Genomic DNA, 25,793 nt, shown 5'->3' on the forward strand with positions numbered 1-25,793 from the left:
CGGTGAATTCCAGCCCCGTGAACGGGCAGGAATGAGACCTCCGAGCTTCCCTGAGACCTGAGGCTGGCCAGGTACCACCTCACCTGTCTAACTTCTAGGTCCTCTGGGCTGAAAGAGCCAGAAGGAAGGGGTCTCCGTGGTGTCATTAGCTGTTAATGCCTCTCTCCTTGGGAGCCTGAGCACTGAGGCCAGCTACCCCAGGGGAAAGCCAGGGTCACGGTCCCACCACCAGACCTGTGACAAACCAGCAGTCGCGGCCTCACCCGACTCACTGCCAGGTCACAGCGCTGAGGAAGAGCAGATTGTCTGGCCAGTCGAGCCCCTGGACAGATGGGAAGGCACCCCTGCTGCCACGGGGACTTACATCCACTGCACCCCCATGTCCACAGCTGGGTCTACATTCTGAGTCTGGGGGCCCCTCCCCAAATGACAGTGGTGCTGAGAAGATGCAAAAAGCCTAACAGATGAAAGGACCTGTGCCCCCAGCCTTCCCTAGACCCCCAGCTGTATCCAAAACAGTAGCCAACCACACACGAGTTTAATACGGTTTTTTTATTAACATATAATATATTTAATAAAAAATAATATCCACTCTGGCTCTCTCCTCCATTGCAAGGGGAAGAGTGGTGAGGAGGGGCTGGCACTGCCCACCCCTAGGCATCCGGACTAGCCCTGCCTCCGGGGCTCCCCTCTACCCCCCCTGCTTTCTCCAACAGGCTCTGACCTCCAGACAGACGGTTCAAAGTTACAAGTGCTTTAGACCCCCCCTTGGCCTCCCCCAGGCCCACCCCTTGTGCAGAACTCAGGGGCCACCTGGACCAACCCCTTGCTTTGTCTCATTCATGTTAGAAAGAGGGTCTGGGGGCAGAGAGTGGAGTCTCTACTGGCCGGGGGGAGGGAGGAAGGGACAGTGATGGGGCACGGGGCCTAGAAGAGGGATGGGGACGCGTGCCCTCACTGCAGCCGGTCACTGCGGAATGAGTCCTCCACAGCGGGATCGGGCAGCAGGGCACAGGGGTCGCTCAGCATGTTGAGCCCTTCCAGGCCCAGGGGCTCCATGCGCAGCTCCTCCTCCAGCCCCAGCCCCAGCTCCAACCCAGCTGCTGACACCTCGAAGCCGGGCACTCCGGCCAGGGCTGCTGCAATCTCCTTAGAGAAGCCCGGGGAGGAGTCTCCTGTGTGGGCAGGCGAGACGGGTGAGCACCTCACGCCCTGGGAAGCTGCCAGGACCCCTCCATTTCCCTGCTGTACCAGCGAATGTGTGTCTCCCTCCCTCCATCCTGCATCACCACCCACACCTCTCACCTGTGAGGATGATGTTAGGCCCTGAGCCATGGCGGGAACAGTGGGTCAAGTTCTGGTGGTTGAGGGCATGGGGGTCCTGGAGGCCACCTACTGGTCCCTCACCCCCTAAAAATCCAGACCCTTCGGAAAAGCCAGCGGGATCCAATGCCAGGCTGGTTGATGGGCTCTCCATGCTGAACTGCTCCAGCTATGGACACACAGACAGACCTTGAGGAAGTGGGCCTTGGAACACGGGTGTCTGCCTGCCCCTGCCTAGCCCGGCTAACACATCCCCGTGGCCCAACAATCTCCAACCCACCCCCAAAACAAAAGCAGACCGAGCGAGATGGCAGCAAGCAGAGTGACAGGCAAGCATGGGCCCCAGTGGGTGTGGGCACCGTACCTGCTGGGACCGAGCATGTGCGTGCGAGGAAGACAACGGGTCAGAGCCGGAGGCCCCAAAGAACAAGCTGTGCAGAGACAGCTGGGGGACGGGGGCAGGAGGAGGGCTCAAGTGCAGAAGAGAGGAGCCCTGAGTCGGCAGTGCCGTGTTCCCAGGGGGAGGGAGGAGCTGCCCCACCCACCTGGATGTCCCAACTGAGATGGCACCAGCGATCCACGAGGCCCCTCCCCTGCTTCAGAGCTAGGGACCCGGGTACTCACGTTCCCCAGGCTGAAGTCACTCATTGGCCGGTGGTAAGACTGCTGCCCATGCCCACTGGAGCTGGGTGGGTACAGTGTCCCATAGTGCGGCTGCCTGCCTGGGGGCTGCCCCCCCGAGGGCTGCACTGAGCAGGCAGGAGGGGGCAGCCCTGGCTGCTGTACAGGCTTTGGGGTGGGGGGCTGGCCAGGCAGAACCAGACTTGGGGGGCTGTACGGATATGGAGGCAGCCGCTGGTCAGTGGGCAGCTTACTGGTGTCCAGGGGGACGCCCTAAGGAGAAGCAAGGAAAAAGGGGGAAGCTTACCTTTCGGGGTGCCCCCAGGAGGAACTCTTGGTCAGGCTTCCCACCCTCCGAAGCTGCAACCATCCTCAACACAAACCTGCCAACATTCCCATGGGCATCCCGGGAACTGGGCACAAAGACTGAATGCCGCTTATCAGAATGAAAGCGACTGAGTGAGGCGAACACAGGAATAATTCTGGATCCAGGCCAGACGTCAGCTATGCCTACACTTCGGTGCTTTGACAATTCTTAGTAATCACTGAACTTGAGAACTGCTATTCTAAAGCCCGGGAAAGGCCAGAGGCCGCGAGAGGAAGGAAGGAAAAGGAGGAAAGCAGGGAAGTTAGGTTCACTCCAGGCTCCACGACGCAGAGCCCTGCTGGCCTGGCCTCAGTGTTTCCTCCAGAAAAGGGGGCCTGAGTCAGATGGAACACAGAACACACATTCCGGGGACGGGCAATGGGGGAGGAGGAGGAGCAAGGAGGGTAGAGGAGAGGGGGTACAAAGGGAGCAAAAAAAAAAAGGATGGGGAAGGAGGAAAGAGCCAAAAATTTTAACTTTGAGGAAAAGCCCTACACTAAGAGTTTTTCGCTCTGGTCCCAAGTCTCCCTAACACGCGGTGTGAACTTGGGAAAGTCACTTTCCCTCTGGGCCCGTCTCGTGTGTAAAATGAAGGGACTGGGCTCCATGATCTGAGCGTCTGAGTCCATGAAGCTATGAAGGAAGGAAGGGAAATGGGAGAGGGGATGGGACAGGATGGAGGCACGAGAGACAAAGACAAGAAAAGGACAGGAACAAGAAAGGCAGCAAAGGGAAAGGATGAGCTACCCCACGGCAGGCCTGCGCCGGGGCGAGGCCCAGTGCTGAGCGCTTGACGTATGTGATCTCCTCGGCTCCTGACAAGCCCATCCTTGTTCTACAAAGGAGGACGCTGAGGCTCTCAGAAGCTAAACCCCTGTCCAAGGACACTGCTAGTCAGAGGCGGAGCCAGGACGTGAACCAGAAAGCTCAGCCTTAGGGTTTGCGCTCTGAAGCCAACAGGAGACGGGCTGGGTAAGAGATGGGGCAGGTCGAGGATGCACGGAGGGGACAGACGAGACGAGGAGGACAGAGGGAAGCGGAAGAGGTGCTGGAGGAAAGGAGGGGAGGAGACAGACACGGGGGAAGGCAGCCACGCATACCTGAGTGATGGAAGACAAAGTGGGTGACATTGTTGGCGAAAACTGTTTGGGCAGCTGCTGCTGGGGCCTTCTGGCGTCGACTGGGCCCGCGGGCAAACTCAGGGGACTGAGGGGCACACGGCGGTGGCGGGGGGAGGCCCCAGGGGTAGAAGCTGGGTAAGGGGGGGCACCCAGCACAGGAGAGGAAGCGGAGGCGGAGGTAGAGGAGGAGAGGGCTGGGGCACTGAGCGAGGGGTGACCCAGGGAGGTGCCGGGCAGTGCGTGGCGGGCCAAGGAGGAGGCGGGCAGGGAGGGGTGACTGTGGGAGCCCTGGAGCTGGGGCTGAGGACTGCTCAGGGAGGCCTGGAGGTTGGGGTTGCTTAGGGAGGACTGCAAGGACGGGTGGCTGAGAGGTGAATGGAGTCCTGCAGGCACAGACAAAAACCAGAGATGCCAACATTACTATGGGAATGGGGCCCCGTCTGCCCAGCGTGGGGAGCAGTGACCAGACCATGGAAGTGGCAACACGATGTCCTTCCTACACTGTCCCTGGCGGTGAGGTTGGCCCTGCCCACTTGGGGGCTGCTCTCCACTTTCTTTCCAGGAAAAACCCACACTTACCCGTGCTCACCGGCAGAACAATGAAGGGAGAGACTCCTGGGGTGCAGTTGATGGACAGGTACCGACCGTCCCTGGATGATCCCAGGTGCTCCCGCCCCCCGTCCCGCGGGCTCTCCAGCCAGGACAGCCGCTCACCTGGTACATCATAGCCCGGGCCCAGGCCCAGGCCTCCGCTGATGCCCAGGTGGGTCATGGTGTGGGTCAGATTGGAGGTACTGTTGGCCCCACTCAGGCTGGGGTAGGCTGTCTCCTCTGGGTCCAGGGGGGTGGGCAGAGGGGGCGGAAAGTGCAGGTTGGTGAGGTCGGGTAGGGAGCCTCCCGTGTTCATGGCAGGCGGGAGGACAGGCACATTGGCAGGCTGGTCAGGAGATGGGAAGATGCTGGGGAAGGAGAGGAAACGAAAGACGTAAGCGGAGGGGCAGTGGTCGAGGGGGCGGAGCTCAGCTCCCAGGTCCCTCCCCTCCCTCCCGCACCCCCCAGCCAACCTCATAAAGGTGCTTACTTAATTCCAGGGACTTCACAGGACCGAGGTCGGGAGGAGGAAGAGGAGGAGGAGAGCTGAGGGGAGAAGGAAGCACGTGGACAATGAGGACAGAGCTCGGCAGAGGCCCCTGGAGACCTGCCCGAGGAGAGACCAGGGAGAGGGGGCCACGCCCACCTTCTTGGCGTCCCAGGGCTTCAGCAGATGCTTGTCATCCAGCAAGTTCTCCTCAATAGCAGGGACTTAAAAGAGAAAGACCAGTCATGAGAGCGATGGAGGGGGCGCCAGGAAGGCAGGACAGGCGGCAGAGGCAGGCGGGAGGGAGCCCCGCTCCCTGGCCCCGCACAAAGCCACCAGCACCAGCCCCGAAACTCCCTGGCACTTAGTACCCACAAGTGGTGAGGAGCACATACCTTTGGAGTCCATTTCACCGTCCAGATAACCTGCAAAGGATGCAGTGGAGTTGGCTGCAGTGCCCACTTGCCCACCTGCTTCAAACTGAAGCTCCACGGCTACTCCCGAGCCTGGGACATGGGCACCTACCTGCACGGCGGCCAGGCAGGATGCTGGGGGGTACCGGGCCTGGATAAGTGTTCTGAGGGCTGGGGTTCATCACGCTCGTGTGAAGGGCAGAGTCAGAGCTTGTCCTGAGGGGGCAATGGAGGTGAGCCGGCCCACGCCCTCCTCACCAGGGGAAAGATGAGCTGGGCTGGGCCAGGGTGGAGGTGGGGGAGGAGGGCCCAGAAACTAGACAGCAGGGATGTGGCCTAAAGAAAGCCAGGGCCGTCACCTGTTAAGCGCTGATGGCAATCGGAACAACTGCCCCTTCTCTGCAGGGAAACTGCCCCAGGGCATTGTCCTGGGGTGAAAAACAAAGTCATGAGGAGGGCGGCCAGCAACAGACCAGAAGGCAGGCATGGGGGCTGGAAAATGTGGGGCAGCCGAGGTGGAGGTGGGCAGGGCTGGGCACCCAGGACCAGGTCTCTTTCTTTCTGGTTCTCCTAATACTTGTGACCCATGAACCCTCTCCCCCAATCCACCTAGCAGATCTGGAAACTCTCAACTTCTATCTGCCAGGACAAGCTAAATGGGAATCTTGGAAGCCCAGCAGCTCGGCCAGGTATGAGCATTAGGGATGAGAGGAACAGGGGGAGGGGGCAGGAATCTGAGTGCCAGGACACTACATCTGGCACCCACTCGTGACAGGAGGCGGCCATTCTCCCCCCGCCCCTTACATACACACACCAGCTAGCCAGTTACCATTGGTCCTGCCCTGGTCGGACTGGGAGGCTTGGCCACCCGTGTCAACACAGCCAAGACTGGACTCTGACCACCTACTCCACCTGCCCCCACCCCTCCCAGCCCTGCCCTTAGGGGAGGAGGTACTGTGGAAAGCCTAGCCCAGCGAACCCAACCCCAACCCAGGACATGTCAGACAGCAGCCCGGGGATGTGCCTGCCCCGCACACACCTCCGCCAGCTGGACTCCGGGGGGGGTGACAAGTAGGCAGGGCTGTAGGGAGAGCTGTCAATGTGAACAGCACCAGTTAAGGAAGAGAGTGAGGCGAGCTTGGGTGGGCGAGAGACCGGAGGAGCAGAAGGAAGGCACCAGATGGGGCGTTTCAAGTAACAAATACCTTTCTCCTCCTGACAAGGGGCAACAATCATGTCAGAGAATGCAAGAGGACAGAGTCAGGCCCAGCAGATTTGGAAAAAGATAGGAGCGTATCTGGGCAGAGCTTGGGGAGATGGTGTAAGGAGGTCCGAGACCGGAAGCTAAGGCAGAAACGCAAGGGGGAGGGAACCAAACCCTCGTTAGCAGAAGACGTGTCAGGGAGCCCAGCCTCCAGCAGTGAAGAGCAAGCTGAGTAAGGACAGTGAGAACCAGCCAGAGATGGAGGGCACGGCCCCAGAGCAGCCGCTCCCTGGCACAGGACCCAGCACCCACACTTGGGCCAAGCGGTCACCCCTGGGAGGCTAGGTAAAGGAAAGCCCCTGACCCACCACCCTCCAGACTCCCCCAACCCTCAGGGAAGGATATGTGGCGGGGGTAGCGACGGAGGGGGGACACCATTCTTCGGGGGTCTCGCTGTACCCGTTCCACCAGCCCATGGTGCCGCGTGCTCCGGGATGAGTCCAGAGGTGAGTGGAGGGGGCTCTGCCAGAACACAGGTGAGTCAATGGGGAGCAGCCAAAGGGCCTGCGCCCCCCGGGCTGCTGTCCACTCACCTGGAACTCAACCAGACCACAGCCGATCTGGTTCACGTCTGGCAGAGAACCACCGTAATGGGAGCTCCTCGTGTATGCCAGCCGCAGTTTTTGGGCCTGCAACTGAGACATGAAGGGCAAATGGGAATGTCAGGGAGGGCCTGAGCACTCTTCCTGTTCCTTTGGCCACCCTCGCCATCCCTGTCTCCAGGATATGCTACTGTGGCTGCTGCTTTTGAGAGATCTGCCAGAAAAAGAAAAACAAGAAAACAGTGCTGGGGAAAAGGTCCACGGAGACCTGGCACAAGCGATCCGCCTCGCTCTTCTGCAGCCTACCCTCATCCACATCACTAATGCCTGCACCACCCTGCCAGGCAGAGCCTGGCACTCTGGCCCAGTTGGCATCAGCCTCAACAGAGTCCCTCAGGGGCCACCAGGAGCCCCCAGGCTAGTCACATGAGTTAACTCCTGGGAGGGATGTCTATTAGGCACCTCTGCTGTCCCTTCCAGATACTTCCAGGGCTAATTGGAAGAGGAGGGAAAGGCCACAGGTGGATGCCACAGAGCCATTCCTACGAGCCTCTTTCCTGCCCACACTGGAGGGCACAGGCTTCTGGCTCTGCCCAGCCGCGGGAAGGCTACCCAGAGCCCACACCTCCCGAACTAAACGTCTAAGGAACGATGGCTCTCAGAGATAGAACAACAGAGCCAAAACCAAGGCCCATACTTCTACTCAGTCCTGAGGCCCCTGAATGGGCAGGGAAGCCTGAGGACGGAGGTGGGCGAGGGCACAGAAGCCCACTCCAGTCTGGGCCAGGGCCCGCTCCCTAGTTTCATCACCACTTCGGGTAGGTAAGTCTGGCACTGGAGAGAGACACCACATCCCTCAGCCTGGCATGGTTTCAGCCTGATTACCGATCTCATGTCCCTCTGTGAGAGGCTCAGCCACTGCCATCAGCCAAACAGACCCAGGGCAGCTGATGAGGGGTAAATTCTAAGAGCTCCCGGGGACACATGGTGGTGCATAGGCCGACATCGGAACTGTCTGTTCCAGGAGGCCAGCCCAGTGAGTTCAGTGGGCGCTCTGCTGACCTTTGGGCCACATCAGGACTGCTAATAATATATATGACAACCCCAGTCTGCAGCAATATAGGCCCCCAAGACCATCTTCCTCACGTGAGCCCTCCCAGCTGGCCAAACAGGCTGAGCCCCAGGGCTTGAGACTCTTGGGGCCCCAGGTCCTACCCAAGTAAGTCCATGGCTTTTTATGTGCAGCGGAGAAGCTAGGGGCAAGGTAGGTGAAGGGGACCTTTTGACAGACCAAGGCACTCCACAGATGGAAGGCTTCAGCTCTGAGTCTCTCCCAGCCTTTCTTTGTTTGCACAAAGAAGCCCTAAGACCCCACCAGGCCTCTGCTGGAATCACAGTCCAGAGGGCAGGCCGGCCTCTGCTGTCAGCTGGAGGGCAGTGTCTGGCCCACCTTCTTGCCTCTGCCCCCACCATGATCACAAGGTCCTACAGGGGAGCAGTCAATAGTTAGATCCAGTCTGGCAGTTAGCGGGGGTTAGGGGCACGCGTGTACACACACACACACACACACACACACACACAATTTGCTTCCCCACCTAACTCGCTCTGCTCTGACTCCCACAAACTAGGACACATGGTCTCTAGAGACGCAAAGGGGAAACAAACACAAAAAAGACTTCACACAGGCAAGGGAATCACACAAAAATACAACCACAGTCACAGTCATAGACAGATGCAATCGGTGTCAAACCAGGAGCAAGCACTTCGAAATGTGGTATTTATGTTCCACCATCTCCCCTGAAATTCCTTCCAGCTCCCTGCCATGCGGGATCCTTGCAATATCCTCACCTGCTGTTTTGAGAACAATGCTGCCCTAAATTAGGACCGCAGACCAGCTGGGCAAACTCCCACCCCTGGCTCCCTCTGACATCCAGTCCTGGGAGCCAGAAAGCAAGGCCAGAGGGGATTCAGACGCAACTCTGCCAGGATGTCTTCTTTCTGGAACCTCCTAGGAATGAATGTTCCCTACACAGAGAAGACCCTCCCGGCCACCCCATAACTGACCCACAGAGCAGCCCTTGCCCTAGAAGGCTCAGCAAACCATCGGGTTCCACACAGCCTGTAGCCAAGTGGGTCTTGCTTTGGAGACTCAAAGCCCTACCTCTCTCTCTCCAAGGCTCCCAGGGCAAAACACCGAGCACCACCAGGCTGTGAGCAATGGACCTCACCTTCATTCACGTCAGGAAACCACAAGAAGTATTTGAAAAAGGAAGCAAAGGGACGGGACGCAGGAGGGGACTTCCTGCCCCACTAGACCCAATGCTGCCGTTCAAACCACTCAAGGGGCCCTTTCCCGGAGGCACCGAAGTGCCGACAGTGGCACAACAGAGCAGAGGGACCAGGTTGGAGGGGCCAGCTCGGAGGAGCCAGGCCAGGGCCCGCAGGCCATCCCCCCGCCCCGTAACCCACACCGGGGACGCTTCACCGCAGCCCCGAGGGCTCAGGGATGCGCCAGGACCACCCACCTCCGACCTCCGCCGGGCTCCAGGGGACCGCTCCGCTCTCTGCCCACTCCCGCCTCACTTTCTCAGCCCCCCGTCGTCCCCAAGCCCCCAGCCCCTCCGGTGTGCCGGCCTCTCCCCGCAAAACCCGTCTTCCTGCCCCTCGGCCCTCCACCCGCGCCTCCCAGACGGCGGCGTCCGCTGCCCCGTTCCGCCTCCTCCGCCGCGGCTCCCGCCCCCGCCCCGCCTCTCAGCTCCCCGCTCCGTAATTGCTCCGCTCCGTTCCGCTCCCCGGCGCGGCCCCTCACCCGGGTGGAGCCGATGTCCATCATCACCTCCTCGAAGGCCGCCGTCTCCTCGGCCTGACGCTGCTTCTGCAGCGCGATCTTCTCACTAAACTTGCGCGGATTGGAAGCTGAGGCCGTGGCCGAGCCGGGCCCGTTCGCCCCCGACGTCGCCATCTTCCTCCTCCGTCCCCCCGCGCCACCCTCCCAACACAAGCCACGGCCTCTGCCGCGGGCTCCCGCCCGGCTCTTCCAGCCGTAGCCGCCGCCGCCGCCGCCGCCTCAGCGAGCACCGCGAACCCGGCCCCAGCCTAGTCCTGACCTGTGGCGCGCGAGGACTGCCGGGAATTGTAGTTTGTTTACGTGACTCTCTCACAGCCTCGGTCACGCAGTACGGAGAGGAAACGGACACCACTTCCCAGCAGCCCTGTGGACCCCGGGAACTGGGGACTTTGCTCCTCCCTCTTAGCTCCTCCCGGCGCACGGCAAGCTGGGAAAAGTAGTTCTAAATTGGTCCCGAGCCTAGGAACGCGAAGGGAAGAGGTATTAAGGAGAGAGGAAAGGAAAACGGGAGGAAATGGAAGGGGTGGAGACAGGGAGGGAAGAAGGAAGAAACGAAAGAGGGAAAATTTTGTCCATCTTCGGGGAAAGGGACGAGAAGGGCCTAGTGAAAACAGTGAGACCAGGGATACAAAAACAGCTGTAAACATCTGGGACAGGCCTCCCAGGCTGGCCATATGCCCACCCCTTTCCCAAGACAAACGAATCAGATACTGCACAAATGTATAGAAACATCTTTTATTTGGGTAACATGTCCCAAAACAGGTCAGTAAGTAAAATAGATTCTAGAGAATATGGCCATATGCACAGCCTTACCTCCCCAAAAAATAACCCCGGGAGAGTGAGGCTTTCCCTTCCCCCTTGGGCTCCTCTGGTATAAAAAAGTTTTGGCAGCTCTGTATTTATCATCTGGGTAGGGGCACCATGTCCATGTCCTGTATTTCTAGGGTGTTGCAGTGGTATGGGGGCCTGCAGCTCTGCCAACCCTCCCCCGACCCCAACCCAGCAAACCCAGCACCCCAGACCCTGGGACTAAAAGACCAAGAGGGCCCCCTTCACGGAGGTGCTGGGCAGGTGCCATCAGTGTGCTTTGAGAAAGACGGAGGGCATTTTATTTGGCACTTTAAAAATAGAGGAGTGAGCGGGACTGGAGAAGCCAGAGAAGGTACCAAAGCTGGCAGGAAGAGGCCACTTGGCACTAGTGTCCTGGGAGAAGGGAAGAGGGAGACAGATATGAGCATAGGAGCTAAGAAAAGTAGGAGGGGTCCACTCCAAATGCCAGGGCTGAAATGGGCTAGGAACCACAGAATGGCTGACTCTGGCCTCTCTATACTTGCATCCCACCACACCTAGGTACCCACCTCCAGCCTCCCCGTGTCAGCTTGTCCCTATGTGTAGTGTCTGCCCGAGTCTAGCTAGCACTCAGTGTCTTCCCCAATACTAATGTCCCTTGATCATGTCTCTAGTGACTCGACCATGCCTTGTCCCTTGGGCCTCAGGGCCAGGCTCTCGTCTGCCCACCTCCCTTCCATTGGTCAGATAGTTGCAAAGGCTGCATCCCTACCTCCCAGAGAACTCTTTGGTTCTCAATACCTCCCTTCCCCAGTCCTGAAGAGGGGAGGAGGGTCAAGGGCACCTCATACCCAACCTCCCCTGCTCCTCTTGGAGCCTCCTAGACTTGGATGAAGAGCAGGCCAGTGAGTAGGGCAAAGCCTGATAGGAGCAGAATGACCTTGAGGATCCTCTGCTCAGAAGTGGCCAGCTCCTGGGGCAGGATTTCCAGGAAGGTGATATAAAGAAACGTGCCAGCCGCCATGCCCTCCAGCACAGACTGGGCCAGCTGGTGCAGTGGCCCCGCCGACTCTGCCAGAGCGGCACCCAGCCCAATGCCCAGAGGTGTCATGCATGAGAAGAGAATGCCACAGCCAGCCACCACCTTTGCTCGCAGGTGGCTCTGCAGCAGCCGCAGGGACAAGCTGACTGCCAGGACACCTTTGTGAAGCAGCAGAGCCAGGCACAGCTCCATGGCCCGAGCCCGGTCTCGCTGCAGCCCCACTGCCAGCCCCTCGAACACCGAGTGCAGGGCCAGGGAGAAGACCAGGACGCAGGCACGCAGAGCAGAGGGGGCTGCCAGGGCTCCACTTGCTGGGGGGACGCCTGGCCCATCGTGCCAGTGCTGCGGCCCACCATTCGCTGTCCCCAGAAGAGCCCTCGTCTCCTCTCGAGGTGGTGGCGCCGACTGCTCCTTGTAAGCCAGCGTGATTTGCTCCATCACCAGGACCAGGAAGAAGCCCATGGCCAGGATGAACTCTTGTAGGGGGAACTGGAGCTGTGGGCAGACCGGGCAGCAGGGAGTTCGGGAGACAGGCCAGGAATGGGGAGGAGCCCGTTAGACCTGGGCTCCCACACAGACACAGGGCCAGTCAGTCACACAAAGATTCAGAGTCACTTGGTGACACAGACACAGAATGATACACAATCACACAGATTCTGGTGTCACCCAAGTGTTACATGTAGACCAAGATTTCTCAACTTTGTCACTAGTAACATTTAGGGCTACGTAATTCTGTGCTGGGGAGGGCTGTCCTGTGTCCCTGGCTTCTACCCAGTAGATGCCAGTAGCAGCGCAATGCCCTCCCTCCCTAAGATATGACAACCAAAATGTGTCTGGACATAACTGAATGTTTCAGGGGGTGAGGGACAAAACCATCCCCAGTTGAGTCACTGAGGTAGACGTACACAGAGTGTCACACATTGGCCCACCTTCCCAAATGCCCACACATGGAGCCACATACTGTCACAGGGACACTCAGGCTTACACATGGTCACAAGGAGGCACCGGTCAGTCAGTCACAGACACATAGAGGGTTACATCCAGTGTTACTTCCTCAGTCTTAGGGAACTAGAGGAAGAGCCTCGCGCCACCCAACTGTCTCCGTTTTTCCCGTGACGCTTTCCCATACTTTGGACTTGCTCTTGCCCACATCCTACTTCCTTGAGCCTTTTTGGTCAGCAAAGCCAGGCCCCTGGGGTTGCCTCTTCCCCTTCCCAGGCCTGTAGGGACCTCTATTTCCAATCGTTCGGGGAAGTGGCAAGAGGGTGAAGATGATTCTCGGAGTGCCAATAACTTCCTGGAGGCCGGAAGTGAGAAACCCACAGACTAGGTCACACACCTGCTCATCAGGTTCCTCGCACGGTCTCAGAAGGTACATAGGGGTCACATAGGGACTAGGGGAAGGAACCCACAGAAAGACCTATGCCCTGTGACGAAAAGTCACAATTCATAGGGTCACACGCCAATGACACGGAGTGACACAAGAAGAGATCCATACACACCACCTCTCCTGGAGGTGTGCAGTTGAATACACCACGTGCAGCCAGCCAATGCTCACTCACCGTCACGTGCAGGGCTGCCAGGGCCTCATCTATGGCAGCCAGGTAGTCAGGCAACAGGTCCAGGAGACAGGTAGCCAGAAAGACACCCCCAGCAAAGCAGCTTACTAGGCTCAGGACTTTTTGGCGGGAGGCTGGGCAGGAGTGAAGCACAGAGGGGAATGAGCAAATGAACCCCCTCCCAACCCCACGACCCCAACCCAAGCAATGGTCACTCTTGCCTCCCCTCCTCGGGTCATCTTCCTCAGCCCCATGGCAGCAGGGAAAGGAGAAGCTTACCTGAGGCTTCAGGATTCGCTCCGGGCCGGCGCAGCACACAGATGGGGACCAGACTGCACACCAGAGTCAGCACCAGCAGGAGCAGCAGGGCCCCCAACTTCAGCTCCAATCCCACAGGCATTAGGGGCTCCGAAGCTACGGCCTCGGGGCGCCACACCAGGAGCTCTGGCTCTCCCCAGGGCCCCATGGTGGCTGCGGCAGCTCCGGTGACTCTCAGACCTGGGAAGACAGGAGTGCGGGAATGGTCATGGAAGGAAACATGGGGCCAAGGAAAGGGGGAGAGCTGGTCTCCAAATGCGGCTCCCTCACCCCGGCCACTTTCTGACCTTCCCCGACCCGGTGTGACTCATCCACTCCTGTACTGGGAACATTCTTCTTTCCCCTCTCGCTTGATCCCTTCCAAGTGACTTATTCAGGGGCCTAGCAAGGGGCAAACTGAGGCACGAGGACCCTTTCACCTGGAGCCCCGAGAACCAGGGAGCTGGGGTCCTGTAGGAAAGTACAGGCCAGGCCCCCTCTAGGAAGGAACGGATGAAGCTAAGGGGGTGCCGGGCTGTGGAGAGATGTCGCGCGGGGCGCTTCGTGGACCGTCTGAACAAGGCGAGGTCGGGTGCTGGATCACTCTCCCGCTCCCGTTTCCCCAGCGCCATTCCCCCGAAAGAGAGAGCGACCGCTTCAGGCCACAGGCTGGGACGTCGGGGTAGAAAACTAAAGAAGGGCCCTAGGAGTCTGGGGTCCCGGGACCGGCTGACACCCAACTGAGGGCGGCGTCTGCAAGTCCAGGCTTCGGGAGGCGGGGTCCGAGGCCGCCAGCGTCCCTCGAAGCACAAGAATGTGGGATCCGGAACTCCGGCTCCCGGGAGGCCTGGATGTCCGACCCGGGTCCCACTCCCAGGGAGCCACACTCACCTCGCGAGGGTCTCACTACATGGCACCCGCTGGGTTCCGGCCTACGTTCGGGAATTCCCACCCCCTCCCCAGCGCTCCTCCTCCCCCTACAGCCTCTGCGTACCCGCCCCCTGCTGCCAATGACTGCGCCTGGAGGGCGGGGCCAGACAACGAATGACGTGATCTAGGGCCAATCAGAGACGGGCAGCAGGAGCAAGGCGGAGGCGGGGACGAGCGGGGAGTGCGCGAAAGCAAGGGAAGGGGCTGGAGAGAGGATTTAGAGGCTTCGGGCCTGGGGCGCTGTGGTGGGGGTCCGACAGGCCGGAGCTGGACGGTAGGAAAGTAGAGGCCAGGCCTTCCTCTTCTAAAAGAGGAAGCTAGAAACCCCTCGGACAAGGCTGGTGCCCCATACCCACCGCGCATTCGCAGGTCTTCCGCCCTGCTCCTCTGAGTGTACCTGCCTGGTCTTGACCGAAGTGTTTTTATCCATCTCTTGGAAGACTCCAAGATCCCCTCTGGGCTCCTTGGCGCCAAAGGGAGAGCGTTCCCTTTTTAGGACTGACTCCCATGCTTGACTTACCTCGCCAGCACCCACAAGAGAGGAAAAAAAAGACAAGGCAGAATTGGAAAAGGGAAACAGCAAAGAGAGGGCTTCTCTTGAAAATCATCCCTTCCTGATTGCCAGTGGCCTGAGCTGACTTCTCTACAGCCTTCAGCCTTCTTGAAGTGGGAAAGGAAGGGGTGGGACCCAGCTCTTGGGGTGCTGAAACCCCTGTCAGTGAAACGCTTCTCCCCCAGCGCACTCCAACTTACCATCCTTACCGTTGCCTCAAGGCATCTGGCTTGGGTTCCCTCCAAACTCATCTCCAAGAACTCTCCAAGGCCTCTCCCTCCAGCCCTGCTGGCCTCCTTTCTGTTTTGTGTTCTTTGAATGTGCCAAGGTATTTTCAGCCCAGGACCTTCCCTGTTTCTTTCACCTGGATCCTCTTGGCCCACATCCTGTGTTACCAGAATCGTCTTCTAGCCTCATGGGAGGGTAGGCTGCAACGGAGGAACATAAGGAGGGGGCTCAACCTGTTCTTTTTTGCAAAGGTAAAAAAGGCCTCATTGCCTAAAGAAGGGACAGAGTGATGCCTCTGATAAGACTCTGATAAGTAACTTCCTTAAGAAAAGGGGGAATATGGGGAGTCTTGAGGGAGGTGGTCTAGGAGAAAGGAATCATATAGGACTCTTAAGATCAGGATGTAAGTGACATGGGGTACTGGTGTCTCATCAGTTAGTCATAATTATCATTGCTGTTCTAATCTCTTAATTAAAAGATAAAAATTACTGTTAGAGGCGACTCCAGAGTATTTAAGAGAATATTGTGTGCTCTATGGTTTGTGACAAATTATGCTTTCTGTCTGTGACAGATTATTGATAACTGGTAACATTAACAAGGAATCACGCATTGGGAGCCAGGACACCTGGGTACTACTAGTCCCCGCGATACCTTAATTTGGTGTCTCATCTTAGGCAAATCATGTTCCCTCTTCAGAGCTTGATAAGTTGGTTGGAAGAGGGAAGTTAGACTAGCAGATGATAACCAAAGCTTCCTTCCACTTCTAACATTAATGGAAGCTGACTGTATTTTCCACTTAATCATCTCTGCACATGCAGCCTGAAGGAAGCAGTTTGAAACCTTTCTCGCTCTAGGAAAAATCTAATCAAGGACAGCTCTCCTTTCCTCAGAGCTCGGCATTGATCTACCAAGCCTGCTTTGTCTTTTCATTACTTGAGCAAGACGCAGGGAGATGAGCAGGAAAGACAGAGCTGAGAAATTTGAGAAAACTCCAGCAAGATAGCTTAGTACAAAGGATATGGGCTCAGGCATCCAAATCTTTGTTCAGCTACTTACAGAGTAACCTTGAGAAAGTTACTTAACTTCTCTCTCCCAGCTGTGACTTTCTGTGCGAATTATCTGAGTAACATGCAATAGCTACTCAGTAAATATTAGATCCTGTTCCTGTCATTACTCTCAGCCAATTCAAATTTTCAACAGGATACCAATTTGAATTCCAGATCGACACCTCAAACTTTCTTGCTTTAGTCACCCAGCTCCCTTTTATCTGAAGGACACCTGGGAGGCAGGCAGATGAAAATCATACCTGTATCAGTACAACTCCATTATTTTATTTAAAGTGAATTCCTGGGTCATCAGTCACTAGACCAAGGCAAAAAAAATTTTTTTTTAAATCTTGAGTTTTGGTATTACTACATTCCAGTCACAGATCTTTGTCTTCTCATAGGTAAAATTAGTAAACTACTACCTGCCCTCTCTAGCTCAGAACTGTTGTGGATTAAATGAGAGAACAATGTGTATGAAAACATTTTGTAAACTATACAAATGCAGGGTATACACTGTTGTTGGGAATTTTACGTAAACGACAAGACAAATTCCCACAGCACACCCCAATGATTTTTTAACATTTTGTAGTTTTCCAGACCCGCGTCCCTGCGTTAGTTAACAGTCCTGTGAGTGAGTATGTGTAACCGCTGTTCTTCATTAAGAGCATAATGCACAGATTACGGATTTGTACACCCCGCGATTGCGCGACTTTCCGCCGGCTGAGTCAAAGCTCTGTCACTTAACTTGGGTCAACAGATTATTTACTCCCCGCCTGGGTAATAACCTGGGCTTCCGAGTCACGTGGTAAGAGAAACCAAACCAAGCCGCTACCCACACTCTCGGAAACTTTCCCCCTTCCCTACGAGTCATCTGGCTCTTCCCCTCCTCCGTTTGGTCCCGCGGAACCCAATCCCCGCGGGACAAATAAATGCTCCGGCCCGATTGGCCTCACTCCCTCTCCGGCAGCCTATTCTGACCAGTTACGTCGGAGCGGGCCTCGAGAGGGTGATTCCATTGGCTCAATGCCCTGCCCATCAAAACCTCTACATCTTCATCTTCCAATCAGACTCAAGTGTGGGCAGGGCGCGACGGGGTGCGGGGTGGAGGGGGCGTACCTCCGTAAATCTTGAGCAATCCTGTTGACTTTTTCCTTTGTTTTCATTCCTGCGGTGGTCTCCCTCTTATAAAATTGATGGCCGGAGAACAGGCTCTCAAGCGTCCTGTGCTCCAGTCACAGCCATCTCTATCTTTCCCTGAAGAGACACCAAACCCTCAGGAAGATTTGCTATCACTAGGAGAAACTGAGGCAGAAAGGGCGAGGCTGTCTATAGACGTTTTCCTCAGGTCTGGTTCCTGGACGCTCAGCCTCTTCACCCCCAGAGTCAGCGCCCCTACCGTGGTTCCCGCCTAGGTGCAACCCATGTTCCTAGTGTAAGGCTGGGGGCGGGGTTTGGCTGGGCAGGTCCAGGATGCGAGATCCTGGAGAGAAGAAAAGGTGTACTGTTTGGGACGGTCAGCGGGCTAGACTGGCTTGGCAGGGCTGGGCTCTTCGGAACAGGTAATACCCCGGGGGCCTGTTCATCTGAACCACAGAGATAAGGCCCGAGGCGAAATCTCCAGGTGACAGGTGAGGGGCTGCACAGGTGAGGAAGGGGGATAATGGAAGAGGGAGCGAGAGGAACCCAGAATCTGTGTGTGTGTGTGTGTGTGTTGTTGTGGGGGGAGCAATCATCCTCCTGCAGCTCTCCCCCACGCCTCCACATGCCTCCCCGCAGGATGGATTTCGGAACCCCTGACCTGCTGGATGTGTGGCTGGAGCCCCCGGATGATGTCTTCTCAACAGGACCCTTCCTGGAGCGGGGACTCCACTGTCCACCTTCAGAGGTCCCAGTAACTAGGCTGCAAGAACAGGGGCTGCAAGCCTGGGAGTCCAGTGGGGGCCATGGCTGTGTGAGTGACAAATGGAAGTGGGTGTGGGTTAAGACACAGCTCTGAGAGGTTTCAGCCCACACTTGGACAGAGGTCTGAAGACAGTGCTCCTACAATAGACGTGAACTAGTAACTATCTCCATGTTCAAGAACAGGAGGGACTAAGTTGAAGTATGAAGGATCGAGGTTTGATATCAGGAAGGACTTGCAGAATTCTTCCCTGTACACACATATGCCCTCTTCTAATACAGGGTCTTCAGGAGAGTGAGCCTGAAGATTTCCCGAAGCTTTTCATTGACCCCAATGAAGTGTACTGCTCAGAAGCATCTCCTGGCAGCGACAGTGAAATCTCCGAGGACCCTGGTCACCCAGACAGTCCACCTGCCGCCAAGGCTCCCAGTTCCCCTACCCTCTATGAGGTTGTCTACGAGGCCGGGGCCCTGGAGAGGATGCAGGGGGAAGCTGGGCCAGCTGTAGGGCTCATCTCCATCCAGCTAGGTCAGTATTGTTCTGTGGGAAGGGGACCAAGACCCTTCAGATCCTGCCTTAGCCCTGCGGTTAAGAGGGTCTCCCCAGCCTGTGCCACTCCCCAGGCCCTGCTGCCAGCAGGGTGTACCCGCCAATTCTTCTCCCAGCCACCTGTCTCCTCAGATCAGTGGAGCCCGCCACTTATGGTGCCGGATGCCTGCATGGTCAGCGAGCTGCCCCTTGATGTCCATGCCCACATCATGCCCAGAGCAGGCGCTGTACACCCAGTGCCTCCTTCAACCCTGGTGAGTCTCGGGCTTGGCTGGATCCAGTCCTGCCTGATACACACATACATACCCACGCAGTGGGGGTCAGGGAGGGAAAACTGATGCCTGAGTGCTGTGGCATTGGGCCTGAAGGTCAGGGAGATGTGGGCAATTTAAGAGCAGGAAAGGACTAGGGAGACAGACCTTTGGGGGGGGTAAGGTGGCGAGGACTCAATTCAGGAGGTGGGGTGAGGGAGAAGCCTGGACTCGGTGTGGTTTGCTCAGCCAGGGCTATGGATTGTCTCAGCCTCGGGTCAGGATGCGGAAATGGGACAGGCCGCCTGGGAATCCAACTGGTCACTGGGCATAGGGTGTCAGAGAAGCAACTGCAAATACCTTTCCACTGGAACCACTGTCCGGCAGGCACCCTCTGCCTGGGGCAGCTGGGAACATATCACATGCCTTCCCAAGGCTGGCTGGGCTGGTTCCTCCAGTGGGAGACAGGAGGGGGCCTTGCCTTTATCTTGGAAGGAACTCCTTGTGTGCAAAAGGCAGGGAGCAGGTTCTAGGCTTGCTGCCGATCTGGGATTGAAGCTGGGATCAGAAGCCGAGCCCAGCATCTCAGAATCTTGGGCTGAGGGACCTTAAAACATTTGATGCTTCTAAACTTGAGTGTGCGTTGAAAACACTGGGGAATTTATAGTTCTGTCCTTTAAAAAAAAAAACCCCAGGCCTCATTCTCAGAGGTTTTGACTAGGAGGATTGGGAGGGACACCCCTCTAACAGTTCCACCAAATAGTCACAGGGCAAGAAGGGAGACCAGGAAGAGGCAGAGGCAGAAGGAATGGTTCAGGGAGTGAAAGCAAAAGCAAAAGCAAATTCCTCTTAAGTCACAAGGTGAAGCATAAATCTTCCAAAAAGGACGAGTCACTCCATTGGTGGGCTCCCATGAACCTCCCCACGTGCTCTGTTATGAGAAGTTGGTCAGTCTGGTTACCCTTAGGGAGTTGGGAGGGGACAGAGCTTTCGTCTGAAATGTGGGGCTCAGCCCCTAGGTGAGAGTGGGCCGCTGCCCCAGGGAGCGCCCTGTGGTCGGGATAACACACTGCCAAATGAAGGTATTGGCTGACAGTGAGTGATTTGCCTGCGGTAAGCATAAGCAAACCCTACCTTAGTGAGTTACTCCACGTCCTCTTCAAATACCCCTACGGTCCGGGGAGATGTGGCCGGGGACAGGCTCTCCCTAGCTTGCTCAGTGTGCTGAGGTCCAGTCGGTGGGCAAAGGCTGACAAAACCACCTCCTCTCTCCCTTCTCCGCCTCAGGAGGTCCCTTTGGGCATCATCCAGAGCCTGCCTGAATTCAGGTCCCCACCCTCACCTCGTTTCATGGTTAGTTATTTCTCAGTGCAAATGGGAAACACTCTCTAGAAGGCATGCAGGGGGAGAGGCCTGGGTGCTGGAAACGGGGTGACTCTCTCACCACTCTCATCTGCTCCGGTCCCCCAGCAGCTGCCCTGCCAGGCCTTGTTCCTGACGGATGAGGAGAAGCGTCTGCTGGTTCAGGAAGGGGTTTCCCTGCCCTCTCACCTGCCCCTCACCAAGGTAACAGGCTTCCCCAAAGGGTGTTCCAACCCAGTGGCCCCACCGTGGCCTCTGAGGAGCCAGGATCACAGGGAAGGTGGGGGCGGTTAAGGGCTGGGACTGACACAGCCTGGGCCCCCAGGCAGAGGAGAGGGTCCTGAAGAAGGTCAGGAGGAAAATCCGCAACAAGCAGTCGGCGCAGGACAGTCGGCGGCGCAAGAAAGAGTACATCGACGGACTGGAGAGCAGGTGCGCTTGGGCTCGCGCTTCCGCCTCCGCGAGGGCCAGGTCTGGGCCCCTCCTTAGCAGGCAGGCAAGGTCAGGGACTCACACGATGGCAGAACCCCGTCCCACCTTTGCACACTCCGTAGGGTGGCTGCCTGCTCTGCACAGAACCAGAAACTACAGGAAAAAGTCCAGGCGCTGGAGAGGCACAACGTGTGAGTGAAAGCATTGTGTGCGCTGGGGAAGGTGCAGCACCCAGCTCCCCGCTCGCGAGGGCCCTGGGTCCCAGGTCTAACCCAGCCTCCCTCCTGTGCCAGCTCCCTGGTCACTCAGCTCCGCCAGCTGCAGATGGTCATCACGCAGACCTCCAACAAAGCTGCCCAGACCAGCACATGTGTTCTGGTACCGTCAGCCTAGTCCCGTCTCCCCCACCTCCACCACCCGCTGCCACTTCCGACCCCGACCCCGTACCCACTCCTAAGCCATACCGACCTTCCCACCTGATGACCCCCGCTGCCCTCTGCTCCCTTCTGTCACTGTCACTGTCCCCGCAGCCCAAGTGTCTCTTTGCTTCCTCCCAGATCCTTCTGTTTTCCCTGGCTCTCATCATCCTGCCCAGTTTCAGCCCCTTTCAAGGTCTAACAGAAGCCGGGCCTAAGGATTACCAGCCTGGCGGAGGTGAGGCGAGGGCAGGGAAAGCCTGTTTATCTAGTGAGCAAATAGGGGTCTGCTCCCCAGGGTCCTCAAGGAATGGGAGGGAGCGAGGGAGGGCCGGCCGCTGCTGTCTAGGCCCCCCACCCAAGGGAGCACTCTACTACTGCCCTTTCCTTCATCCCACAGTGATTTCCCGAAATATCCTGACTCACAAGGACATGACAGAAGATTGGGAGACCTCAGTTGTAGAGTCCAGATTGGGGGGGCCACCTGGGGCCAAGGGTGCAAATGGCTCAACAAGGACACTGCCTGAGAAGGGAGGGCAGACCAGCCCCGGCAGGCAGGTGAGAACTGTGCTGCTTGCAGATGAGATGTGAAGTTCTCACGGGGGTTGAACACCTCCTGGCCCAGCGCCCATCACGAGGAATCCTAGCTTCCCACTCAGGCCTCAGGGGTCAGAGTGACATCCGGACGCTCTACATGTCTGTACCCTGAGGCCCAGTCTGCCTATGAGAGAGGGCACCTCAAATACTTTTATGTATCTGTGACTTTATTTCTTCTCTGGAGATAGGGTTGAGGGGAAACAGAAGTTTTTGCTGAGAAATAAAGTTTTTTTGCTGAAATCATATCCCCGAAGTATTTTTTTTAAGATTTTATTGGGGAACAGTGTGTACTTCCAGGCCTTTTTTCCAAGTCAAGTTGCTGTCCTTTCAATCTTAGTTGTGGAGGGCACAGCGCAGCTCCAGGTCCAGTTGCCGTTGCTAGCTGCAGGGGGCGCAGCCCACCATCCCTTGCGGGAGTCGAACCGGCAACGTTGTGGTTGAGAGCCCACTGGCCCATGTGGGAATCGAACCCGCAGCCTTCGGAGTTAGGAGCACGGAGCTCTAACCACCTGAGCCACCGGGCCAGCCCCCGAAGTTTTAAATAAGTAGTAGAAGAGGGGGAACACAGGTACTTGGTACACTGAGGCTGAAAGCCACCACCCTCTTTCCCTCTCTGCCCCCATGACTTCCTGCCTCAAACCAAATTACAGTAGGGAAGGAAACGATTTCATACTTTTTATTCTGCTCATTAATGATCTAGACGACGAAGACAGGAGCAAGGAGTGCCACCACAAGGTTCCCCAAAACCAAGGGCACGAGTCAGTCTGTTCCACCTTCTCTGTCTGAGGGAAGGTCTTTAAAACCCATATAAAACGGTAGAAGGTCGCTATATGGACTCGATTTGCTTCCGGACCTTCTCCAGAGCCTTTCTGTCCAGCTGTCGCTGACGAATGATGACAAGGCAAGCGAAGACCACGGCCACACCCACGACAGCCCCTTCAAATTTCCAGAATAAATGTTGTTCCATCAGAGCTGAGCGGCAGCTGGGGGCGGGAAGAAACAGTTACTCCCAGGGAAGGCCAGACAGCCTCTCCTTCCAATCTCCTAACCAAGATACATCCCAGGGGAAAAGAGGAAACCAGAGGCAGTCTTCTAATGTGTTTCAGTACATAAATCCCACTCAAATATATCATTTCACTTATTTTCTGGTGAGATCAGCAGAGCTGGTATTAACCAATTTTACCGATGAGAAAATATGGCCAACAACATAGCGCTAAGGAGTAGAGGTGGGATGTGGGTTGAAGTAATTTGGCTCCAAATCCCTTCCCCTTTCCAATATGCCACGCTACCTCCAAGAGGAAGAGGTGGGACTGTCTACCTAAGGTCATAGGAGCAAAGGTGACCTAAGAGGTTTCTAGAAGAGGCACAGCACTTGCCTTTTGAACTCACTCTTCTTAGATAAGCTGCATGTGATTTTCTCCACATTGCCTGTGGCACCACACTCAGGGGTGGTTTTCTGCCAGGAGAAAAGGACCGAAGCGCATGTTAGGAAGAAGCAGAAAGGCTGCCTTTCAGAACAGGCAGGTGCCCACATGCTGGGGCTCAGAGCAGTCAGGCCACAGAACTAAGGGAGAGTTCTGATGGGGATGCCGCGTCACTAGGACATGTGTTTGAAAGACTACTTCAGGGGCAATGGTCTAGGAGAGGCAGGGACAGATTCCAGAGCCTGCGGATTCAAAATGAACAGGACGTGGGTATTAGCTGAATGCTGCCGCGAATTTGGAAAGAAAAGGGCACATTTTCGGGGGGGGGGGGGGGGAAGACAGGTTCAGATCTGGACACACACCGAGACTGCAAGGAAAAAGATGGCAAGACAATGCAACGACATACTTCGTCAGATGTAGGGGCTGATTAGATGTGAGAAAAAAGGGAGAGAAAACAGATACTCACAGCCTGGAAGCTAGAACACGGGGCACACTCTTCTGCCACCACAAACTCTTCCACCATCCAGCACGGCAAATTTGAGGTGCTCCCTAAAAGGGGAGAGACATGCCAGCCCCAGACCTCATTCGGAAAGTGTTTCCCCCCAAGGTTCTGCCCACCGCACTTCCCAGCACCACCGAATGCCCGCGTTCCACGTGATGCCGCCCGGCGCTCCCTGCGCTCCCGACATATGGCAGGATGTCACCACAACGCACAACCAAAACTACGGGGCCGTCCGGTTCCCAGACCATCACCCACCTGACAGCTTCTCCTCCTGCACCGGGGCGTCCGCTTGGCTGCAGCGGTGAGAGGGACAGGGGGGCAAAAATCAGAAAAGAGGGACCCCCTCGCCCCCCGCGGTCGAGGCACAAGCGCTCCCTCATCCCCGGGGGCGGGTACGGCGGGACCTCTGTCCCCTCCCTTTCCCTGCCCTCATCCCCGCCTCACCAGAGCGTTAAGGCGAAAGCGCAGAGCAGCCAGAGGTAGCGGCCCTGGGGGAGGCCACGCGTGTCCGCGCCCGCAGGCATGGGGTGCTCGGGGTCGCACCAGCCGGGACGGTGGGGCCTGCGTGTCTGGCCTCGTGCCTCCGTCTGAGCGCAGACGCGGCGCTTTCCTCTGCAGCCGCCCGGGAGGCTCCAGGTCAGGCTGCGAAACGCTGGGGTTGCCTCGGGTCCCAGGCCCTATTGGAACGTGCCCATGGCCACGGCGAGAAAAGCCAATGCCTTTGTTGGCGAGGGCCGTGAGTTCCCTCGTGCGGGCCCGCAGGTCTTCGCGAGAGGCTCTGCGGACCTAGAACCCCCTCACCTCCGCTTCCGCTCCCGGCGCGGCCATGTTGCCCCGCGGCGCCTCCTGGGCGTGGGGCCCAGCTCCCCGGCCAGGTTTTCCAGCCGGGAGGGGTTGGCGGGGGCGCAGGCGCGCGCGTTGCCTGCTGGGTCTTGTAGTCTTCCGGGCTTGGCGGCGCGGCGCGCTGCTTCCCGGGAATCGGCTGTCGCTGCGGCCCGTTGGCTCGGTGCCCTGTTGTGTTATGGTCCTGGCAGTCTTGCGGGAATTGAGGAAATGGCGGCGGCGGAGCTGTGTTCTCGGTTCGTTGTCCCTGGGCTGTCGCCTTGTTTGCCCCTGTGGGCTAGGTGAGCAGCGAGACGTAAAAAGGAACCACACGTCGCGCTCCAGGATTGGCTCCTTCCGTAAAACCCTTAGATTTATCACGAAGCTTCAGCCTTTCTGACCTGTTAACCCATTGCACCCTTCCCGTCCCGGATGGTCAAGGGGAGAAGCTGGGTTGGCGGTCCAGGGACTTGCTCCTTCCTCCGGGAGCAGGAACACCGGAGCCCCCCCGTGAACGTGAAGCCTTTCCCTGTCTCTGGGCTCCCACTCAGCTCTGCTCAGATGTCACCCCTCATGTTGATGGCTAAGTGACTCCCCAGAACTGGTGCTTGAATGGCCGCCGCAAACGCTCTCAGCTCTCCCTCGCTCCTACGTAATGGAATAATCCTTAGTGCAATGAGGAGAGCCTGAGATTTGAAGTCGCAGCAAGTGTTGAGCTTCGGTTCTCGGGCTTATTAGCCACGTGCCTTGAGAACGTTACCTGGCTCTCCGGTAAAATGGAAATGCTAACGTGCATTTTTTTTTTTTTTGGTCGAGATGCAGATGAAATGTTTATGAAACCACTTATTCTCCTCTAATCGTATTGCCTCGCCTCTTATACTTTTTAAATCCAAAACTTAGCTCATTTTGATCCTCAGTAATCCTGCTCCCCATATTTTTTTCTTACCTCGGCTCGTCTTCGCCCCACCAGCCTTTCTAGCCCAGAGACCACAGCTGCTGCCCTCCCCCACCGCCATAAGGGCGAGGGCACTTTGGAATTACCAGTATATCTAATGCTACTTCCCATAAATTCCGTCTTCCCATCAGACTTAAAGCTGGCTTCTTCAGAGCGGGAACTATCAGATTGGAAAGATCACTGGGTGAGAGTTGAAGAAAAAAAAACAACGGGTTGAGGCTGAGCTTTAATTTTGCTTGTGACTGTTTTTCCTTTGTTTGTCTGTGTATGTGTCAATAGTTGTAGTTACAGAAAGTAGGGTGTGGGTTTTTCCTCGGTAGTTTTTAGCTATAATGAAAGTTTTGATACACCTGAAATTAATAATAAAAAGTATGTATGTATTAAACACGCACAAACACGCAATGAAAGTGAGATTTCCACAGCAGACTTCAGTTGAATTGACCAGTGAGAAGCCAACCAAAACAGTGCTCTAAAGAGACAAGATGTCACGCCCGCTCGATTTCCACTGCCGGTGTTACGGTTCTTGTTGTTTCCCCCCAGACTACTGCAGTGGCCTCCTAAC

General features: G+C 56.9%; 4 protein-coding genes across 19 annotated transcripts; 1 reads left to right on the forward strand and 3 right to left on the reverse strand.

Moving 5' to 3' along the window:
• Positions 1–537: 537 nt before the first annotated feature.
• On the reverse strand, positions 538–9,807 carry CRTC2 (CREB regulated transcription coactivator 2). Of its 3 annotated transcripts, XM_088799620.1 has the most exons (15): positions 9,539–9,804; positions 6,721–6,822; positions 6,533–6,649; positions 5,963–6,024; positions 5,283–5,351; positions 5,036–5,139; positions 4,906–4,935; positions 4,670–4,734; positions 4,514–4,569; positions 4,147–4,391; positions 3,412–3,815; positions 1,948–2,217; positions 1,688–1,768; positions 1,306–1,492; positions 538–1,175 (listed from the first exon to the last, which is right to left on the reverse strand). In XM_088799620.1, the coding sequence occupies exons 1-15, from the start codon at positions 9,689–9,691 to the stop codon at positions 955–957; spliced, it is 2,166 nt and encodes a 721-aa protein (XP_088655746.1). In that variant the 5' UTR covers positions 9,692–9,804; the 3' UTR covers positions 538–954. The 3 variants fall into 3 exon arrangements, with proteins under 3 accessions (XP_088655746.1, XP_074174928.2, XP_074174929.2); XM_074318827.2 differs by lacking the exon at positions 1,688–1,768 and having other exon boundaries at positions 5,963–6,022; positions 6,531–6,649; positions 9,539–9,807; XM_074318828.2 differs by lacking the exons at positions 1,688–1,768; positions 9,539–9,804 and adding an exon at positions 9,255–9,372 and having other exon boundaries at positions 5,963–6,022; positions 6,531–6,649.
• Positions 9,808–10,296: 489 nt separating this feature from the next.
• SLC39A1 (solute carrier family 39 member 1) lies at positions 10,297–14,271 on the reverse strand. 2 transcript variants are annotated; one of them, XM_019713328.3, is made up of 4 exons: positions 14,156–14,271; positions 13,247–13,465; positions 12,971–13,101; positions 10,297–11,903 (listed from the first exon to the last, which is right to left on the reverse strand). In XM_019713328.3, the coding sequence occupies exons 2-4, from the start codon at positions 13,431–13,433 to the stop codon at positions 11,247–11,249; spliced, it is 975 nt and encodes a 324-aa protein (XP_019568887.1). In that variant the 5' UTR covers positions 13,434–13,465; positions 14,156–14,271; the 3' UTR covers positions 10,297–11,246. The 2 variants fall into 2 exon arrangements, with proteins under 2 accessions (XP_019568887.1, XP_074174774.1); XM_074318673.2 differs by having other exon boundaries at positions 14,006–14,237.
• Positions 14,272–15,089: 818 nt separating this feature from the next.
• On the forward strand, positions 15,090–21,773 carry CREB3L4 (cAMP responsive element binding protein 3 like 4). Of its 13 annotated transcripts, none has more exons than XM_019713339.3 (11): positions 17,139–17,366; positions 17,798–17,972; positions 18,203–18,449; positions 18,603–18,724; positions 20,009–20,074; positions 20,192–20,287; positions 20,409–20,515; positions 20,638–20,706; positions 20,809–20,893; positions 21,073–21,169; positions 21,332–21,773. In XM_019713339.3, the coding sequence occupies exons 1-11, from the start codon at positions 17,215–17,217 to the stop codon at positions 21,520–21,522; spliced, it is 1,407 nt and encodes a 468-aa protein (XP_019568898.2). In that variant the 5' UTR covers positions 17,139–17,214; the 3' UTR covers positions 21,523–21,773. The 13 variants fall into 13 exon arrangements, with proteins under 13 accessions (XP_088655753.1, XP_019568898.2, XP_088655747.1 ...); XM_074318669.2 differs by having other exon boundaries at positions 17,164–17,649; XM_088799627.1 differs by lacking the exon at positions 17,139–17,366 and adding an exon at positions 15,090–15,226 and having other exon boundaries at positions 18,203–18,724.
• Positions 21,774–22,188: 415 nt separating this feature from the next.
• Positions 22,189–25,266, reverse strand: JTB (jumping translocation breakpoint). Its single transcript, XM_019713330.3, has 5 exons — positions 23,899–25,266; positions 23,710–23,747; positions 23,419–23,501; positions 22,905–22,984; positions 22,189–22,511 (listed from the first exon to the last, which is right to left on the reverse strand). Exons 1-5 carry the CDS (start codon positions 23,976–23,978, stop codon positions 22,355–22,357), a joined length of 438 nt encoding a protein of 145 aa, XP_019568889.2. The 5' UTR covers positions 23,979–25,266; the 3' UTR covers positions 22,189–22,354.
• Positions 25,267–25,793: the final 527 nt, after the last annotated feature.

This window comes from Rhinolophus sinicus, chromosome 7 (genome assembly GCF_057876585.1).
Source record: "Rhinolophus sinicus isolate RSI-liver-muscle chromosome 7, RSI-T2T, whole genome shotgun sequence".
Classification (NCBI taxonomy): Eukaryota; Metazoa; Chordata; class Mammalia; order Chiroptera; family Rhinolophidae; genus Rhinolophus; species Rhinolophus sinicus.